The sequence below is a fragment of the Neolamprologus multifasciatus genome, chromosome 6, assembly GCF_963576455.1.
Source record: "Neolamprologus multifasciatus chromosome 6, fNeoMul1.2, whole genome shotgun sequence".
Taxonomy (NCBI): domain Eukaryota; kingdom Metazoa; phylum Chordata; class Actinopteri; order Cichliformes; family Cichlidae; genus Neolamprologus; species Neolamprologus multifasciatus.
Window position 1 is genome coordinate 15,737,351 of NC_140444.1, and position 22,261 is coordinate 15,759,611.

Below are 22,261 nucleotides of genomic sequence, written 5' to 3' on the forward strand. Positions count from 1 at the left end.
ACACAAATGCCAGGTGGATTTGAGAAGAGGCCATTTGTCAGAGGTCTTCAGGGGCGCAGCATGAGCCTGAGAGCCCCCAGCAAAAACAAGGATACCTTAAGCAGAGTGCTTCCAATGCGCTGGTCCTTTGGTTCCAAGGACAGACGAAAACCTGACCCAGTCCCTCCCCCTGAACCTGATCCAGCCCCTGTAGAACTAGTACAGTACTTGGAATCTGGTCGGCGTCCCCGGTGCACAAAGGATCCGATAGCGACATTAATGAATGAACCACGCAGCGCAAAGGAAGCTGCAAAGAGCCGTGTTGCAGCAAATGTTCGTTCGTCTAGCGTTGGAAGTATTAGTTGTGTGGGTAAGACGGGGGAGGAGCCGCCATTTCTAAAGGTCCCAGAGGGCCAGAAGTGGCCATCAGATAAAGCAGCTAGTCTGAGACGTAGCAAGGGGAGCCAGGCTAAGGATGAGAGCACTGTGAATATCAAGAGCAGCTCCAGCACTAACACTCTAACCAGGAGGAAGGATGGAAGAAAACAGAGCTCCTCCAAATCTTCACAGGATACTGAGACAAAACGGAGATCCAGTACTGGAGTTCAGCCCAGCTACAGCACACCCAGTCTCCAAGATGGAACTCTGAGAAGACAAAAGGGAGACAGGGCTGATAGGGAATGCCACAGCACACAAGAAGAAAACTCTAAGAACAAGAAAGCAGACGTGCCTAAGAGCCATGACGGAATACTGTCCTTCTTTAAAGGTAGCTTCCTGAAGAAGGATAAAGATTCAAGGAAACCCACTGAGGATGAGTCAGGGAGAGCAGTAGTTGAAGAAGAAAGCAGAAGGACCTTGTCGAGGCCGTCACTGTCCAATGGAGCAGCAGGAGGCCGAACTGGGGAAGAAAGAGGCAAGTCCAAAAGCTCAGGCCATGTGGTTAATGAGCAGGTAAACGGTAAGGTGGGGCGCAAAGCAACTGAAATCAAACGCTCCCAGAGCTCCACCAACATCCCAACAAAAGCAGAGCAGAGTGTGCGTAGGACAGCATCTTTGCACCGTAATGGGATGTCAACAACGCCAGCATCATCACGCAGTCTGACAAGCGACAAACCATCTCACGGCACCTTGCAGAGGACTCGTTACAGCACAACCTCACTGGGGCGCAAAAAGACAGTCCCCGAGTCCAGCTTCTAACACAGAGACACATAAAGCCTTTTTCCTGAAAGAAAGTGAAGGACATTAAATCTCCAAGATCAAAGCAATAGTGCTCCATTCACAGTAATACGCCTTTTTTGTTCCTGGAAAATTAACAGAGTCAAGTAGTTTGTTCCATGTAACACACAGAATAAATGAAAGGTCTTCTAATGCTCAAGAGGATATTAATGAGCAAAATTAGGTGGTGTGACCTGTCCATTAAATATGACAGAGAGTCCTTCTCCGTTCTATTTCTACGACCCAAATAAGTGCCTGATCAGCCGATATGCAGTTTAGACCAATTGGTTTGTGTCAGTTTAGAACTGAAAGCATGCAGCAGCACACCTACAAACATACTGTACGAATATGTGTCTTATTAATGTAGTGTGAGCGTTGGAAGTCGCCACTCTGTTTTGAACTCTTACGGTTGCTGCTTAAAATGAAGACACACTGATTGTGTTCATTTATAAGAATGTATTGTGTCTACTTGATAAACGGTGGTGCTTTGAGACCTAAATCTCTGAATAATGTCAACTGTTTATTTTTAATATTTTTTTAAAGCACAGTATGTTTTATTTTTTAAAGGATTGATTTTCTTTCTTTTTCCTAAATGACCCAATCTGCAGCAGCTGACTAAGCAAACATTTTAAAAACACTATTGTCTACTGTGAAATGTTAAATGAATACACTATCCCTTAGTGTATTAGTAATAACAGTTGAATATTAAACTGTTTGTTTTCTTCTATTGCTACTTTCATGTACCCACCTCGTCATGTTCCTTAATGTTAAATAATTGCTTCTCATGCTTTCCTAACACCGATGACTGTCAACAGTTTAATGTCACCATTCATGGAGGGGAGGACCACAAAAAGCAAAGCAAAAGAGAGTGACTTCTGCTTGTTACTAAAAAGAACAAACAAAATGTGGACACACAAAATCCTGTCTTATTGAAGCTGTGATTGAGAGAAAAATTCTGCCTCTCTGGGAATCATTTTTGATTAATGTACCTCCAAAATTGAAGGTCTGCAAAATTACTGGTTACTCTTTGATAGAGACTGTTTTTTACCAGAACAGAATATTTACTTACTTATGAAATAGTGACTATTTGGCCAGTAGGGAAATGGACAGAAAATACAAGGCATGTAAGGTTAAGGAGCAGCGTTTGTTATTCTAAGTAAAGAAAATCTATTCTGTGAATCTATAGAAGAGAAATAGAGTATGCATTATAATATGCATTTTCCTTTATTTATAGATTTAATGTCTATTTACTGTTGAAGTAATGTTTTTGTTTAGTTTTTAAGTGTGGCACAGTAAATAGTGGACAAGGATTTTATGTAAATTTAATTTCCATTATTTAGGCTAAGCTAATTTAGCTTATTTAGCTTAATTAGCTTAAATAGCTAATTTAGCCTAAATCCATCCTAATGGTTCTGGATATTTTGCCTGTCCACGTTTTATATGTAGAGGCAATATAGTATATTAATATATATTATCACACTCTCTTTTTGTTTTGTACAAAGACTTTTTTTCACCTTGCTACCTTTTCAAATATATAAACATCCTTCTTATTTAAATCGTTAGTTGGACTGCATTTGGGCAATATAAAGTAGAGCGAACTGCTTATCAAAAAAATTCAAGGACAACTTCCAAACATCCGAACGCAGCATAATTATTTAATCCATCTTATCTAGCTGTCCTGCAGATCAACATAAACTCACACTGCAGTTAGAAAAAGCCTTTCATAATGTGAAATAATATAATTTGATGTTAGGTTTATTAACTTCACATCAATAGCACCTTGGTGCTCACCCCCGCTGCCTTCGAGATTACTGAATGGCCAAATATTCTGATGAAGTATTTCTATCAAAAATCCAGTTTATTATTGAACAAATACCTTAGTGCAATCCTCTCTTTGTATTTATAATCACCATGAATATACAGCTTTCTTCTATTATGTAGGAATTAAAAAGCAGTATCTCTTTTATTGTACAAAAATGTCTACTTTTACTTAATCTTAAAATCTGAAAACCAATGATAATATTTAGTAAACTATCAGGCTATCCTGATAGCAAATAATCTTATATTTATGCCAAATACACATGTGCAATTATTTTTTCCTTCTTTCTTGACTATAACTTTACATCAGTGGGTTATATTAGAGAGCCCGTATTAGAGTATGGAACAAGCTTTTCTATTTGTGTCTGTGTAATGGTAGAAGGTTTTTTTTTTTGTTATTAGCAGAAGTCTGTCAGATTGTGGAAAGGTACATCTAAGAGCTTATGCACATTTGACTACGAGTATTGTGTGATTTTGTTTTGTGTTTTGAAAATTATATACGTTTGAAGTAAACAGATTGAGATGTAAAAGCTTGATTTGCTGCTATAGCTAGCTTGTCGTAGTGCCTCTGTTAGATGCCACATGTCGAAACGCTGGACCGAATGTTGAAGTACAATCGAGGAGTTAAAGCAAACTTATGGAAGTAGGTTTTCTATGCACATGTCACAAATAGAGAGATCTTTCTGTCATTGTTTTGTTTACAAGTCAGACACTGGATTTTTTTATGTCGTTATCAAAAATGCAAACAGCTGTTTCTTATTGTTACTTACTTTTAAGTTGACAAATAAGTTTTAGTATCTGATGCAAGGGTTTGGTAGCTCTTCTAAATACTTCTGTGTTTGTGTTAAATGTTTTGGACAGATCTGAGTTTACCTGTGAAGACTATTTCCTTCCTCAGGAGCTATGTAAGGGATGTCAGGCACTTAATTGCACATTTATCACTCCAACCCACCCCCACCCACGTTCCCATACTCCCATTTTAAATTCCTATCATCAATGTTCGAATTTTCTTTGCTTTTCGTAGTTTTCTCTGTGTTTACAAAACTATGTTTTCTTCGTGGCCTTGAAGGTGCCTGCCTGGGCTTTCACTTCAATGGGATTATAGCATGTTTGTGCTGTATGGTTCAGTCTGCAGATCTTGTTTTGAGCCAAAAGAAAAATCATGTCAACAAATAATTTAGTGCTGATTAGTTATAGGTTTGGTAAAAGATATAACTTGACATGGCAGATAAGATTTGTAGGTATTTGCTTTAAAATATTGTATTTTTTTAAGGATGTCTTTCTTTTTAACGTTCGTTTGCATTTCTTTATTTGGTAGGGGGAAAAGAAAATGTGCCAACATTCAACTAGTCAAAGTTGCAGGCTTCGTTTTCTTCTGAAATGTCAAAAGGGATTGGTGGTCGCTTTGTTTTGATGATGGCTGCTGCATTTATGTCCTCAACAGTAATTCACAAAGACTGCTCAAACACACAAGTAGCACATTCAACAAAAAGTCAGAAATTGCTTTAAAATGAGCTGATAAAATGACACAGGTTTTTTACAGACATGCTCTCCTCAGCAGACTGACAAGTATTCCTTTGTATTTAACATAACAAATGCAAAGATTCTTACAATGTGGCCTGTGGTATACGGTAAAATGTGTGAAATATTTCCTTTCAACCAGTGAAACTGGCATAAAGCCCAGGAGGTTATTGAAACCTGTGCAAATTCTCACCCTTTACTTCTAAAAACATTGTGAAAGTATATTACAACTATCAGTGAAATAGCCAGTGTGATAGATGTGAGTCTGAAACGTTAAGTCTGTTTTGCTTTTCTCAAACCACATGTGGCCACATACATGCAGTGTTTATCAAACTGAGCACTTTTATGTGGTAAGAGATGTTTTTATATGCAATTTTTCTACATTTTCTAAGTAAAATCTCTGTATATATTTGTGGATACACGCAGAGGGGAATATGTGCGCGCGCGTGTGTGTGTAAGAGAGAAATAAATGAATAAATATGGACGCAGAGCCTGCATGGTGTAGTGTTTGGGAATGAACTGTTATGCAGTTTTCCATTGCATTGCACAGGGTGGTTTTCACTACAGTTTCTGCTTAAATTGTCCTCTGTACATGATGGTACATTATATATATATTTGATATATCATATTCTATTTTCAATATAATAAAGATGTGTTATTTATGACTATGGTCTTCAGTAAGCCACTTTTAAATGCTTAATAAAAAAATATGAAGTTTTAAAATTGAAGATTTTATTACCTGTGGGACGATGCTTTTAATTTATGGATTTTATTTTCTTTTTTCCAGTATAAATGTAGACAGGAAACATACGCTGAAAGATCAGACGCCATATTGAGGTTATGTAGCATGACCGATGAACATTTGGGACAAAAAATGTGTGTCAGTACAAGAAATTGCCACTAAAGTGGACCCTTTAAAAGTGGATTGTGTCATCCTTAATATGTGAGTTTTGGGTAAATAATTTAATTTCACAATAAATTACAAAAGAGAAAAACCCAGAAGTGGCATATGTGATATGCATTCAAACTAATGTATGCTAATTAATATTTAATTTCTTTTTTTTTTATTTCATCAATGAACACTCCAATTTTGCAATTTGAGCTTTGGTAAAAAATGCACTTTTTGCAAGCTCTGGTATTAGAATTAAAGTTATTAGAAATGGTAAATGGCCTGTATTTGTATAGCGCTTTACTAGTTCCTAAGGACCCCAAAGCGCTTTACACATCCAGTCATCCACACATTCACACAAAGGTGATGACAAGCTACATTGTAGCCACAGCCACCCTGGGGCGCACTGACAGAGGCGAGGCTGCCGGACACTGGCGCCACCGGGCCCTCTGAGCATTACCAGTAGGCAACGGGTGAAGTGTCTTACCCAAGGACACAACGACCGAGACTGTCCAAGCCGTGGCTCGAACCAGCAACCTTCCGATTACAAGGCCAATTGCAGTGGCTGACCTTAAGGTTAAGAGGCTTATTTAATATGAATAAGAAGGCTGCAATAACTCCAATAAGCGAAGCAATTGTAACAAAGCATTTTTTTTTCTGCATATGAGGACCGTTCATCCAAACAACCTCGAGCTCATGTCCCAACATGTTTGTCTTACATATGTGAAGCTGAATACTAATTAAGATGCTGTAAATGAAGAACAGATGGATAGAAATAAAAATACTTTTCCAAATTAGCACCAACCTCTGTCATCAGCTTGGCTTTTCTTGGCTGCTATCCTAATTCTAACCAATTCATAATTGTAAGTCTACCATCAAGTAGACATCAGTGCCACTGGTTGACCACCAACAGAAAAAGACCCAGATAATGAGACCACCTGAGTTTCATCAAATTTGGTACTAGAATTACACTTTGTCCTGCCAAATCTGACATACATCAGATGAGTAGTTGTCAAAACGGGTTAAAAAGAAACTATAGGTCTTTGGGGGTGTGGTGGGGCGTGGTCTGCGGTGCCGTGCAGGGAGGGCGGACGCACCTGCACGGCATCTGCAATCACGCCCGCCTAGTTAAAAACACGGGGACTCGGTTTGTGTGTGGGTGTTGTGGTGAGTGTAAATAAAGATGGCTCTAAATGACACTCTGTGGTCCCGCCGTGCCTTATTCTCGCCACAGGAGGATTTTCAGAATTGCTTCTGTTTTTATATATTTATCCTATTGAAAACAGCTGCATGCAAAGAAAAAAGCTGAAGTAAAGTGAACCATGCTGTGAGCCAGGCACCTGAACATGGCCTCATTAATGGATTGATTCTTAAGAAGCCAATGACAAAGGCTCAGAGTGCAGCTGATGGAGGAGGTGATGGTGCTGGGGATGTGGTTTTTCTGCCTGTTGTTTTTTTTTTTTTTCTTTCTTCTAAATCTCACTCTTATTCGTATATTGTTAAAGGCCTCAATGCCTGTTCAAAGCAAAAAAGAAAAAAAATGAAAGAAAGAGAGAGGTGGCTATAAAAAGCGTAACATGAAGCAGCTTTTTTCACATAATATTACATCATAAAAGCCGTAATAGTCTTTGATCAGTGTATATGTTAACTCCCAGCCAAAAGGAAAATAAAGCTTGTGTCTTCAAACATATTTTCCACTACTTTTCAGTTTGTTGCAGAAAAAAATGAGATTATCTCATAACCTGAGTTGCAAAAATGTATTATTTATTTCTTAAATCATATAAATTTCACTTCTCATGTTCACGGTGTAATGGCCTTTATGCCTTGTCCCTCAGGGTATATACTGTAAAAGTACCCTCTGGAAGTAGGTGCTAATATTTAATGCTGAACTATTGCAAGATCTTGCAGAAGTTTTGCAAGCACTCGCAAAAGTTCACCTTAATTCTTCATGGCATAAATTCAACAAGTTGCTGGAAACATGCCATAGAGTTTATGGTCTGTATTTACATGATAGCACGGCTTCTGCAGATTCGTCAACTATGCATCCAAATCTCCCATTCCAGAACATCCCAAGGTGCTCTATTAGATTGAGATCTAACCACTATGGAGCTCATTTGAGTACAGTGAACTCTTTGTCCTGCTCAAGAAACCAGTCCTAGGAGATCTGAACTTTGTGAGATGGTGTGTGCTGCTGGAAGCGGCCACCAGAAGAGAGGTGCACTGTGCACTAAAGACATGGACATGGTCAGCAATAATGTTCAGATAGGCTACGACATTCAAACAATGCTCATCTGAAACTAGAGTAAATATCCAGTGAGTTGTGACCATACCATATGAATGTTGCAGCAGAAATCCAGAACCATCAGGAAACATTTTTCTAATCTAAACGTACGATACGAGTGAGTGTGTCACGGTCCTGGGTGGGTGACCCAGTGTTTTAATTATTGTATTATTATTATTCTTGTTCCGCAGTCAGTCGTGTCTAATGTGGCTCCTGCCTCTGTGCTCCGTGTTCCCTTTGTTTACTTTGACAGTGCCTTGTCTTATGTCAGTGTGTCTAGTTTTGCTTCACCCTGGTCTCTCATGTTGATTGCGCCCAGCTGTGCCGTCCTCATGTGTCTCATTTCCTCGTTTCCCTCAGTGTATTTTAGCCCTGTGTTTCTCTCTGTCAGTGTCACGTTGTCCCCTTACCGTGCTATGTCTTTCTCCTTCCCTGCTCCCTGAGATCTCCGTCCCTAGTTTCCAGGTTTCCCAGTGTTTTTGTTATTAGTTCCAGTTTTGTAGTTTTGTTTTGTTTTTGCAAGTTTATTGTTGTGAATATTATGCAAGTACAATAAAGCAGCCTCTTTAATTTATTCCTCCATTGAGTGTTTTGCGTTTGGGTCCTACATCCTGCCTGCCACACAGCTGTATCATGACAGAATGATTCAGGGAAGTTCACTTATGTCTGATGACAGTGATACTAAAGTGAATTGTTGAGGATATCATGAACCCCTGAATCCTTCTCCTGAGTCGCTAATTGCTGATTAGATATTTGCAATAGCAAACAGTTCAACAAAGTGATTAATGAATTTATACATCTATACTCATGCATTGTCAGGGTTGGGGGAGGATGCTCATACTTTCTGACTTGAGAGGAAGTCCGACCTGTTTTTAAAATGCTGGTAAAAATCGACTTATGTCTTTAACTCAGTGGTGCCAGCCGTGGCACTCCTGCAAGGTTACAAAACTTGAGAGATGTAGGACCGGTGCAGCTTTTGCCATGCCACTCATGAGGGCAACAGTGGTGAATATAATGGGCCCTTAAAGCCTCTTAGATTTCATTCATTCCAAATGATCCAAGGTTGTAGAGCTCGTTTCTGAACTTCAAATTAAAAGCCCAGAAATTAAAGTCACTATGAAGAAAAACAGCAAAAAAGAGGGCTTATTATCATGATTGCATTTAATTTAGTTATAAGTAGATAATCACCAAGAAGCTGGCTTTACTTCCAAATTTGAATCACTGTATCTTAGCTGCCACTGATGCTGAAATTAGTAAATGCTGCAGAGAATACAATTTGGTACATTTAGTACATTTTTAATAGATTTTTACCCCTCAAAAAACATTGTGTCTTGAATTAAACAAATTTTAATTGAAACAGCAATGTTGAATTGTGTCTTTTTAGCTTACCTACCTCACTTGCTATGATTTAAATGGGGTTTAGATATCAACATTATCTCACACACTATGCTCAACTCAGTACAACAACAAAGGTTGTCAATCATGCTGTTTTCATGCTAATGTTTTCTCATCCCAGAGCTACAAACACTACTGGTTGAAGTATTGTTGGTAGCAACAGATTTTAAACACAAAAACACATCTATATAAAACATCACTGAAAAACATGCATATTATTTTATTTACCTGTAGAAATAAGTGTTTTTGTAAATTTGTATATTATCACATTTATTAATATGCCAATATTACTCTTCTTCGTAGTTGCACTGACTATGCTACAGCCAGTAATCACAGTACCAGAGTATTATCAGACCAGCTGAGGTCCACTGACTGTGCTGCCTATGCTACACTGTATTAATGAGGACATTATTAATGAACATGTAATGCAATAATGCTCCATTCTGAACGATATTCAGAGTTTTGCAGAACCACTCTGAATTCCACAGCTTTGTGGAAAATAAATGAGGCTTTGTTACGGATTCAAATATTGGGAATGGATACAGGAGGAAAACCAAAATAACCACACTGGTCCGGCCGGGTCAAGTCAAACGATGATTTAATGAACACACGTGTGGGAGATGGACACCATACACAGACAGCATCAGATCTCAAAATGGTGGAGCCTTGATCAAACTCTTATAGCCTCTAGTGGCCCCCTCCTAATCATCAGAGCCTAAACATTCTTTCTCACACAGCGCCTAAGCTACGACCTTGGCTCCCTGTTTATCTGCTCCTGATGAAATGGGGCAGTATGCTCTGTTCTCTTCTAATCAGACAAATGAGACGATGACTTTCTGTGAACAGTATTTCTTCTAACTCAGCAGTATAATGCATCATAAAACAATATCATTCATTCACAATAAATCAACAGTCTAATGTAATGCAAATCAGTTTACCAAATGTAATAATTATCACCTTCTTCTAGTTCAGGAGCATAATGCAAACTGAAACTACATAATAATTCACAATCTTTAATTAGGGGTCTAACATTGCATAAAGTAATATCATAATCCGACAATTCCCCCTGATGAGCTCTTTAGACATAAAGAGCTCACTTACACCCTGCAATCCAGTGTTGCCGGGTTCATTTCTCCTTACTCCTGAGGCCTTTTGTCCCCCTGTTGGGTGAACCATATGTGAGATGACCTCTGTGTTTACGCAGTTCAGATGCAAGAAAAACTTTTATTACAACAACAACAGTAGGTACAGATGATACTCCCATCACTCCCCAGTTCTCCCACAGCTTTATTTCGGTGCTACCTTATACCCTCCAAACGTACTCGGACTAGAACCTCTGTCCGAGGAGCTTTTAGCCTTTATTTTATTGCTGTAGGCACCAGTGTCTTCCAGTCGGGTGATCCTCTGCTCTTGTTTCCTTCAACCTCAGGGGTTAGACAACCCTTCAGTCGTTGCACAGATCAGGGGATTATTCTGCCCCGATTTCAAACAATGATCTGTGTATTCTGGGATCACAGCTGTATTCCCCAGGAAAAGGAACAGAAAGGTGTTCTCCTGATGACCAACAGCCTCTCGAACGTCGTTGGTCTGGTGTTCCTGGATTTCCGTCAACCCCTTCATGATTATTGCTGTGTTTATGGGATCCATCCTTTTGATGTGACTAACTGGAGCCCAAAATGCCATGACACTTGAACCCAGTTGATGCTTCCGCAGTCACCGTATCTGTCTCTGCTGCCAAGGATCCTCGTATATCTGTGACCTCGTCTGGTGTCTGTTCCTTTCTCTGTAAGAGACAGAAAACCAAAACACCTCTCTTCCTAGCTCTAACAATCTAATGTTGCTGTCTACTGATCTTTTGGTGATTCAGAATTTGTTTAAAATATTCAGAATGTCCCAAGGGCTTATCCTAATTTAGTGTATGTGTGTGTAAGCGTGTTTGCATGTAACCCACTGCACTCAAGGCATTTCCTACACTTTATCAGTCCGGACTATCGCCGAACGAAGCTTATGACCTTCAAAAGACCGAGTGCCAACTCATTATAAGCACATTTGCAAGATATGTATGAAAATGATTAAAACCACTCATTCTAATAAAAGACATCAAAGACAAAGCAGCCATTTCTAATTCTAACATGTGTCCATTCAATGAAGCTAGAAAATTAAAAGAACAGGTTAGTGACCTCATATCTTAGAAAGTATCAGACTTTCTCCTATCCAGTGTCGTTGCTCCAGTCTTGTTATTCTGTGTTAGGGAATGAAATCAATTTAATTGTCATGTTAGATCTGTTCAACTCCTGGCTCCGCCCAGAGCCTGCGTCTTCACAATCGTCTACAAACAAAACCGGTATTAATATGAACTTCACTTCAATATGAACTTGTTGACTACTTTTGACACCTGTAGGTAGAAGATTAACATGAGGTTATAACAATCACTGTAATACAAATGTTAATATGTCAATAGCTTCAATAAATGTTCAATGCAATGCTCGTTATATGATTCTGATGTAGCAATAATGCTGATGCTAAAATAACAGTAAAACACACCCTTTTTATCCCTTACTGACCACAGCAGGGGCCTCTATGTTTTGATTCAGCCATGAAGCTCACCTGATTCATCACTGAGCCCCACCGGCACTGGCATTTGACAGGGTGGCGCTGCATATTCTTCCTTTAATGTCACTATTTTCAATCTGCTAATTAGAGTGCTTAAACATGAAGTAGACTACGTCCACTACAAGTCAATATAACTGTCAATGTGGCCAATTATCAATCTATTACCAATCAATAACAAACGACAGCTTTTATTTTATTCAGGCTTTTAGTCAACCACTCACCCAGAGGATCTCCAATCCCAGAAAATTCCTTCTCTTCCTTTAATAAGTCTGTCCTCCTTCCATGCCCTGGTAACTGGTCCATCCAGAGCTGTATCATCTTGAAATATACATACAACAAGCCAAACCACACCTTGGTCACACCAACCCTTTTCCGCCCTGAAGATGTCCAACGCCATCTTAGTCTGGACTGTCAAAGGTGATTTTAACGCTGATTGTTCCGACAATCCATTTATAACATTTCCTGGTCAGATTAGCCAATCCCTGCACACTGGAATAAACATAATCAACATGATCAACATTTTTCCTGCGTGTTTTTTCACCATCTTATTGATTCCAACGCTCCATCCTTATGTGATTCGTTGCATTATGTTTATCTAGAACTCCACTCTGTCTCTAAATGTTTGAAGAATTTTTCATGTTTGGGGTCAAGTTTTAAGAATTTGACCATACGTGAAATTAATGGTGTTATTGTAACATGGTAGACTAGTGTGCCTGTGTTAATTCAGCTCCATATTATTGTGTGAAGTTGCACTGGGTTGGCGAGTGGTTTTTTGTGCGTGTGTCACATTTTTGGTGAGCCAATGGCTGGAATGGGGTTGGACTAATTAGAGGCAGGTGTACTTGATTGCACTGATACACTGGTCTACTTATAGCCCACACTACAAACACTGCTGTGTCATTTTGTCTCTCTGTGCATGTATGTAATGTGATAATCTGATATGTTTGGGATGGATGGGTTTTGCACTATGAATTTTATACTGAAGGTGTCATTTTGTCTCTCTGTGCAGGCCAGGGCCTATTATATGCCACAGCCTAAAGGCAGCATAGTTGCACAGGTTGGAGTGATCACTGGCTATATGCTTGCAGGGTAGTGGGTCTCCAAGGACAACTTCTACCCCTGTTAAAGGCAACATGTGGAGTGGAACTGGCCGTGTGGCATAGCTGGCTCTGGCCTTGGGACTGTGTGTTTTTATTTGATTCATGAATGGGACACTGGACTGTTTTATCTTTTATCTCTTGATATTTTTTTTTCACTAAATTATCTTTTAGAATTTTATTGACTGTCATCGTTTTGCCCACGACTGAGACGGTTGGTCAGACCTAAAATCTTTCTTTGGGTGTGTTACATTATCACCCCCATCGGGGCTTACCTTTCCCACTTCTGATGATATTCCTCCCTATTCTTTGCAAGTACCCGCTTTTGGTGGCGAGAAACTGTTGGTGTGGTCAAGTGGGCGCTGTAAAAACAAAAGCTCAGGACAGAACAGTTATCAGTCATGTACTTCATACAAAATTAGCATATATTGAATTTCATATTGATCCTCTGAGTGTAATGGTACATTTTAATTTTAATTTATCAAAGCTAAACACAATAATTTTTCTTTATTTTGCTCTTGTTCTTGTGCAGCACCACATGCCCCTGTCGGTTCTATCTTACTTTTCTAAATTATTGACTATTTCAATGGAGAACCTAAATGACGTGGACCAAGGTTTGTCATTACATATCTCTATTTTGAATGTGACAAGTCTATCATTCCCCTGTTATTCATACACAGCAAATTCAAAAGTGTTAAATGTTTTGGTGTTAGTAGTCTTAGAGTTAATTTTACTCTAAGTAGAGTCACATTCTTTTAATGTAACTCTGAGGTGTAAAATGATAGTAGTTAAAATCGAGTGTTAAAAATTAGTGTTTCCATTTCAAATCTGGAGGTGTTACAATGGAAACATCAACTCTTGACCTCTTAACTCTGAACTCCTACAGGGGCTATGACACCAATAGAGTAAATTCACAGACTCCGCCCCCAGCACGGCTCCAATCGAAGCTGAAGTGAAGCCGTTTCAGAACATTTTGCTCTACATATTTGAGTTGTTTGCCATGCTTGGTAAGTCATGTTTTCAAAGATTGTTTCAATTATTGTTATTCGCTTTTACTTCTGTGGCTCTTTGGAGTTGAGACAAAGCTGTGTGAAAGGCATTAGCCATGTTGCTCGCTGATAGCATAATATTCTGTTTTAGCTAGCTGAAAGGTATTGTTTGCGGGCAAATACCACAGCCTTGAAAAAAAGCTTGCATGTGAATTTTCAGTCAAATTTCTTGGTCAAATACACTTAAAACAATGTCTAGAATGTGAAATGTTGATATAATGATGCTACTTGAAGCCTGAAAACGATCTCCCATAAAAAACGAGCAAACAGCAGTAGCAGACGTCCCGAGTCCCGACTGAGTTCTACGTTAGCATTTAGATTCCTCCAGAGTTTTGTGCACACGGTTTTAGGTAAAAATGAAAAAGGTTGAGGTTTTACATTTAGTTCAGTATTACCTGTTGTCTGTGTCCTTGTCTTTTGGGAAAATACTTTACACAAGTAATGGCTCAAAGAGGATTCTTTTTTTTTTTTACTGTGCTGCAATTGATTTGTGCCATTAATTAGTGTCAACTAATTTTTATTCAATCTCCACATAGGATATGCTTGTGAAGATGGAATATGGGGGAGAGCAGAAGTGCGTTGAAGTTCCACAAAGTGATGAATGAAGGACATGCATATTGTATTTTGTATTTATTGAAATAAGTGATGAGAATGCTGTTATTTGCATTTACCAGCTCACCTATGTCAGACCTTTTGATAAACGAAATTCTAATGAAAGTGAGAACATGTACACTGTTACATCTTTCAGAAAATGTTTTGAAATTGTGGTGCACAGTTCAGAATAAATGTTTTTCAAAAACCATTGCGTCTTTTTAATAAATGTTTATTTCCAAAAGAAATTTCTAGAAGTTCAGAACAGTAAAATTCCCGCTTTTTAGAATTAATTAGAAGATAACTCCTACGTAGCTAAACTAAAATACTCTTTGAGAGTTAATATATAAACTCTTAACACCAAGTGTTAAATTATCAACTCCAGAGAGATTTGGCGTTCAACACTAAATCAGAGTTAACGTACCAACTCTCCAAAAACAGTCAAATCAACCCTCTCTGGTGTGGACCCATATAGACACTTTAAAAGTGTTGAAATCAAATCTGACAGTGTTAATTTGGACATGCTGGATTTGCTGTGTAGGTATCAATAGAGTTTTTTCTTGCTTTTTCTATCAAAATTGATTGACTTTTTACAGTGGCCCGCTATGGTTAATAATAACATGTTCAGTCATGAGTGAAATCAAAGCTTCTCTTCACTTTAGCATTTAACATTCCCAACAATATAATGTGCTGCATTAATCGAAACACAGCTAATAAAACACAATTTTCTTGATGGAAACATCAGTAGCTCAAAATTAGCAACCAAAGGGTTAAGTCTGCAGTTCACACTCATGTGAAGCTACAGCCTCCCCCCCTAGTCTCTGTCCTCCTACTCCTGCAAAAACAAAACAAAGCGAGACAAAACATCCACCCTTCTTTTACAAGCTGGGTGAATTGTTTGTAGACATGTACTAATCCTAAAGTCGGTATCGTTTTTGTCTCAGTGTCAAGTCAGTTTAAACATTTAGTCGTCAGTCCATCACAGTCCAGTCACATGCATACATTCACACACATTCATACCAAATATTGCTGATAATGGAGTCTCACACGCAACCTAATCAAGCCTCCATCACCAGCAAGATGACGTCATCATTTTTAAAGGAAAACAGTTCCTTGTTTTTTTGGACTGGATTGACTCGCTGCAATCCTTTTAGGCTCAGGACTTCTCATGTGATCAATGTCCCATATAAGTGAATCTCTCCAGAGCCCATTATAATCATGGAGAAAAATACTTTGCGACTGCTTCTAGTAATCATATTTTATAGCGCTTTAAAGTTCAATCTCTCAGGCCTGGATTAAAGAGCTGATTTGTTAAATCAGGAACTCACAAAATACCAAAATATCACCACCGGTGGATCACTCCTCTCAGATGTTCTTATTTCAGTGCACTGTAACAAAAGCAAAGACAAACGTAACCAATAAAATACTCATATAATAACAAATACTGGGGCCCGTTGGAAACATGTCCAAGCATAAAACCATCTTTCTCTCTCTTAGAGAAAGAAAACAATCCAAACCTCACTGATAAAATCAACCTAGTGTTAAGCAAAACCCAAAATCAACCAAAACTTCACCAGAAAGTTTTTCTCCGTCCCGGGACAATATTGTGTAAGCATACAGGTACCGTAACTTCTTTTTGCACTGACAAAAACATGTTGGACTTATTTCAGTCAATAGTGGACACTAGTTGCACACAAATGTTTTGCTTTGGTAGAAACTTAAACAACTGAGTTAAATCAACACAACCTTTTCATATTCAGTAAACCTGTCCATTTTGAGTTCATATTACACGATTAAAACATGTTCAGATGGAGTAAGTTAAGCTCCTGGAATATTTTAATCCTTCACAATTCTGTCATTTTATTTCAACACTATTCAATAACTTTTATCCAAATTCTACTTGGTCCCTTAAATACTACATGTTGTCTTCATATTGCCTACGGTTCAACAAAGTCTAAATTCTGATTACCATAAAAATTGAATGGGTCTACAACAACTACCATCCTCCTATCTTTATCCTAATTGCACAAGGGCTGGGAAATAACTCTAAAGTGATAGGTTACGAGGCAGGGTGCACCCCGAACCGGTCACCAGTTTATCACCTAGAAACAAACAACCATTTACACTTACATTCACGGATAATTTAGAATCATCAATTAACCTAGCTCTAATAGCTTCATGACTTTTCACTGTGGCAGGAAACCAGAATACCCAGAGAAAAACCACTGCAAACTAGCCAGACTGTGGACTTGCACCCAGGACCTTCTTACTGTGGAGCAACAGCACTCACCAGCATGCCAACAATGTAGGAAATACAGGGAAGCTATGATTTCCTGTTGAATTTTGTACAGATCTTTAAAGCCTGAGGCAATTGTGTTAAATACATGTGGGATGCTTACATAAATCCAAGGGCTGGCCCCCTTTTCTTTTTTCTTTTCTTTTATTTATTTATTTTTTTTTTCAGTGTGTTCCTCCTTCAATTAAATCTCAATCACAAAAATGTGGTGCTCCGAAATAAGGCTCACACCGTTAATTCATCATTTTCACTCTGTACCACTGCTCCTTATCAGGCTGTGTGAAGCACAGTAAACAATTCAGTCGAGGCCTTGAGCCATAAACAGACATCACTCACAGACATTGTTTTCATAACCAAACTGCTTTAGACCCTGTCCCCTAAATCTACACAAATGCCCTCTGGGTGACATGAAATGCATTTAACCAATTAACAATCAATGGCTTCTTGTTGTTATAACAAATTCTGTATTTGGACGTTTGTGTGCAGCATTTTGCATATCAGCATAGCATTTGTTAGTAAAGCATTCTTCATTGCAACAGCGTGTGTGTATCACTCTTCATTGCACAAACATGTATATGTATGTGTGTATGTGTGTGTGTGTCACTTCTCAGTGAATTGAATCAGCATTTCGATTTGTGTGCGTGTGTGTGTGTCATTTCTCAGTCAATCAACGAGTGCATATGTGTTCATATGTGTGTTTCTCTTGATTCTGAGTCAGTGTATGTAGATGTGTGTGTTTGTGTGTGTGTGTGTTTGTGTTCATCACTTTCCTGTTCTGGTGTTCTGGGTAAACCATGGCCTGAAGCGTGCTCTGGGGTCCTGCCCTCCCCCTTTTCAGTCCGTTTGGGTCCATTGGTGCTGCTGCCCAAAGTTCTCTCCATACTGGTTCTGGCCCCAATTGAGGCAGTCCTTTTCTCCAGTGTCCTGCATCTTCTCCTTGTCCAGCTCCTCCTTAACTTGACCCTTTTTGCTTCTGTAGGTCCTTCAGGGTTTGCTCCTGTGTTGGAGCTTCTCGTCAGGTTTGACAACCTCCTGCTCCAGCAAGCGCCGGCCTGATTTTAAGTCCTGTATCTGGGACTCCAAGCCTGACTGATGGGTTCGATTAGCAGCCAGCTCCTCCTGAGCCATGCTCAGTTTCTGCTCTGATGTCTTCAGCTCTCACTGAGGGCAGAAACCTCAGAGTCTTTTCTGTACACGTCAGATTGAAGTTTATTGATGTTTTCCTTGCTTTGCTCCACGGCCTTCTGCAGCTCTGCTGTTCGGCTCTTCTCAGAGGTCAGCTCCTGACCGAGCCCCGACACCTGTGCCTTCAGCTTATGTTCTTCTGCTGCTTTTGTCCAATCTGAGGTGCCTTCTGACCTCAGTTACTCCTCGTGTCTCTGGCACGCCCTTTTTGCTGCCCGATCCTCCGTGTTGGTCCATCACTGTCCTGCACAGTTTTAATGCAGAATTGTTAAGGTCAGCATTCTTTTGCTCGGCCTCACTTTTCATCCGGGCTTAATAGGCGTCTCGTCACAGCTCTGTCAGCTGAAGCTGTCTGGAAATCTCCCCCGTGTAGTGAAACTGGCCTTGGATTTAACGTTCTCCGTCTCCGCTGCATGAGATCTCTTTCCTGCAGCACTGTTGACATTTTCAGGTTGTTGTTGTGGGTCCAGCTGCTGTAGCATTTGGTCAGGGTCACATCAAAGATGGTAGAAGGGAGAGCAAAGATGGTAGAGGGGAGAGCAGGAGTCCAGGTCAGCCTCGGCTTTCCGGGCCGACAAAGCAGCCTGTAATTAAACATAAAGAGAAAAAACAAAAACAAAACAAAAACAGACGAACAGGAAAATGATGTTGTTTGAAAATAATGTTGTTTTGGCTATGTTATTCAGAGAGGGGCCAGGCCCTGTGTCAGCCTTCTCCCCCCCTTTTTTTTGTTTTTTCTCACTATATAATCAACTCCTAACCCACCAAGTTGACAGGACAACACAGGTACACGTTAAAATTCTTAAGATCATGTTTAATAATTCAAAAAAGGAATTTTATTTCATTCAGTAATCTCTTGTATTATTCAATCAGAAAAAACATGTCACAATTCGACTCTTTTAACCACTAAATTTATTATTTCATCACTGGTTTGTGATTTACCAGTGTCTGTCATTTTGAAGTCAAGTTGTTGTCCTGCAACCCAGAGAGTTTATTTGTTAGTAGTGGATAGACTTTATCATTTAACATCAGGTGTATGTTAAGTTTCGCTGCTTTAAACTTGCTGGAAAATCTTCACGTGTTCATGAATGTAAGCTGTTTCTTCATTGCGTGTGTGTGCGTTTGTGGGTGGGATATTTTAACTTTTTTCTCAAACAAGGCATTTCTCTAATTGTGTATGTTTTTAATTTTGTTTCCCAAATTTTGATTTCCCACCTTAAATAACAGCATTCCATGTCTTCAGCCAGGAATTAGAGCTTGCTTGTGAGATTCAGGGACACATGGTGCCAAAAACAATTCAGTGAAAAACTTGCCTGAAAATTTCCAGTGATGGTAGCCGATAACTGGAGGAGAAGATGTCCTTTAAGCTTCTTTTTTGGGTGGGGACAAAGTGAGAGGTCAAACTGTAAAATTTTGAGCCAGAGCTTGGCCTGTGTGTCGTCCCAATTTTGTTAATCTATCCTTTTGCTGCTGTACTCAGGTTTCCAGGTTGAGAGAAATCCACCTGTATTAAGAGACTAAAACATTCATTTACTATTTTTCTGAAAACATCCACTTACTATTTCTTTTCTGAAAACATTCACTTACTATTTCTTTTCTGAAAACATTCACTTACTCTTTCTTTTCTGAAAACATTCACTTACTCTTTCTTTTCTGAAAACATTCACTTACTCTTTCTTTTCTGAAAACATTCCTTCGCTTCATCTGCCTAGATTTTACTCTCTCTCTTGGTGCATAGTTCACACAGTCAGGCAGTTGCCTTCTATGGGCATGCAAGTTTCCGGTCACTCACCCCCAGCAGCTGCGAAGCCGTCTCTCCCATATCAAAACTCAGCCAAACATTAAACATTCACCGTAGTCATTCAAAACTTTATTTGTAATATTATAATCAGCAAAATCAGCATTTTAATTACAGGCATATATCATTGTTTGCAAATCATACTTATAAAACTCAATAACACGCTAAACAGGAAGTCCTCTGTGGGCTTCACAGCAGCCACCTCATTTGCATGTTCACACACTATCTAAAAATAGCTTGCAGCGCTGCAGCGCGCTGTCGTCACACACACAGCCTCGTTTCACACTCAACTCTCTATTATATTACAAAGACGTCTTATATTTACAATCACTCTCAGGCCTGAAAGTTTTAGCGCCTACACAATTTTGACAAATTTAAGATAACGGGTCCAACCGAAGAAAGTCCAACTTTTTTGTAATCAATTAACCAGTATCAGACTCTAACTGTATCTGGCCTCATCTCTAAAATCCCTAAGTCAATTTACAGTGCCCAAAAAAGCGCAGATAAGGAGACTCTAACTCCTAGCTTGTTCCAGGATGCCCTGTACCCCACAGTCAAGCCAACTGAACTAACCCTGTTCGCCGACAGGTCAAGGTCGCGCGTCCGCGGCCAGGAGGGAGCGTAACCTCCGGGCTATGCGCCTCTTAGTGGACTCTAACCACCGTTCTAACAAAATTTATAATACTTTTAAACCGCCGTCAACCCTCTAAAACAAGAGTATGACCGACGCAGATGCAACGTTATGGACAATGGAGCCTCTAACTCTCAACATGGCCAACACAGATGCAATCCTTTAAACCAATGGAGACTCTAACTCACAAAATGACCAATTCCCTATCAAACTACCTGAGACTTTAACTCAGTATTATTTTCCTTTACCTTGGGACTCTAACCCAGTATTTTTACTTGTAACCTTACTTCAAATTTCAACACTCATGAGATTTTTCTTCAAAATCAAAACAGACACTCACCGGCAACTTTTACTGAATAGACATTTAATTTCATCGTCCAATTCAGCACACTTCGGATAAAATCAACAGGCCTGTGCCTACCTCTTTTATAAAGGCGCCTGTCCACTCAGTTCGATTGCCGGATAATGTCTGCCCGTCTGACCACCTCGGACCGTCCAAGCCTCCAAAACTTCCACCCCAATACCACAGGACGAGCCCCCAAAACTGTTACGGATTCAAATATTGGGAATGGATACAGGAGGAAAACCAAAATAACCACACTGGTCCGGCCGGGTCAAGTCAAACGATGATTTAATGAACACACGTGTGGGAGATGGACACCATACACAGACAGCATCAGATCTCAAAATGGTGGAGCCTTGATCAAACTCTTATAGCCTCTAGTGGCCCCCTCCTAATCATCAGAGCCTAAACATTCTTTCTCACACAGCGCCTAAGCTACGACCTTGGCTCCCTGTTTATCTGCTCCTGATGAAATGGGGCAGTATGCTCTGTTCTCTTCTAATCAGACAAATGAGACGATGACTTTCTGTGAACAGTATTTCTTCTAACTCAGCAGTATAATGCATCATAAAACAATATCATTCATTCACAATAAATCAACAGTCTAATGTAATGCAAATCAGTTTACCAAATGTAATAATTATCACCTTCTTCTAGTTCAGGAGCATAATGCAAACTGAAACTACATAATAATTCACAATCTTTAATTAGGGGTCTAACATTGCATAAAGTAATATCATAATCCGACAGCTTCAGTTCATGAAAACAGGAATCTGGGAGTGAAGCAGCGGGCAGATGCAGTAGACAATGGCCTTTCATTATAAGTCTAATAACTATGTTTGCTTTTTGAGCGCAAAACAATTACACCTCGGGACGTGTGGATGCATTACCATACCATACCACCTTTATTTATAAAGCACTTTAACATAAAACCAGAGTTCACAAAGTGCTGTACATGCTAATAGCATAAGTAAAGAAAAATTAAAATGAGATAAGATAAAATAAATAACTAAAAAACTAAAATCAATTGAAACATGTTAAAACAAATAGAGTCAACCCCTCTAATCAATGCCAAAGGCTTCAGCAAATAAATATGTTTTAAGAAGACTTTTAAATTCAGAAAGAGAAGAAGCCTGCCTAACATGCAAAGGTAGATCATTCCACAACTTTGAAGCAACTACAGCAAAAGCACGATCACCTTTAAATTTATACTTAGTTTTCGGTACCTTAAGGAGCTGCTGATTGGCGGACCTAAGGGAACGGGCAGTGTATATGGTTGTAGTAGCTCCGAGAGGTGGGGAGGGGGGGGGGGGGGGGGGCTAGGCCATTAAGAGATTTAAAAGCAAATAAGAGAATTTTAAAAACAATCCTAAAATGTACAGGTAGCCAGTGGAGTGAAATTAAAATTGGGGTAATGTGCTCAGACTTTTTTGTTCCAGTTAAAAGACGTGCTGCAGCATTTTGCACAACCTGCAGGCGCCTAATGGACGCATCGTTAACCCCAAAATAAAGTGCATTACAATAATCCAGCCTAGAAGTAACAAAGGCATGGATTACTGT

The 22,261-nt window shown here is 39.3% G+C and overlaps 1 protein-coding gene and 1 long non-coding RNA gene across 2 annotated transcripts in view; both read left to right on the top strand.

The window, feature by feature from the left end:
• Positions 1-2,098, top strand: part of usp43a (ubiquitin specific peptidase 43a) — a 126,094-nt gene extending 123,996 nt beyond the window's left edge. Inside the window, exon 16 of the mRNA XM_085161675.1 lies at positions 14-2,098. Within this exon, the coding sequence (XP_085017801.1) occupies positions 14-1,176 (1,163 nt within the window). The 3' untranslated portion in view covers positions 1,177-2,098. The remainder of the gene's footprint in view (positions 1-13) is intronic.
• A 6,474-nt stretch (positions 2,099-8,572) lies between these two features.
• Positions 8,573-18,916, top strand: LOC146516698 (uncharacterized). The gene is made up of 2 exons (XR_014874382.1): positions 8,573-13,815; positions 14,394-18,916. It is a non-coding gene; the product is annotated as an uncharacterized LOC146516698 (long non-coding RNA).
• Positions 18,917-22,261: the final 3,345 nt, after the last annotated feature.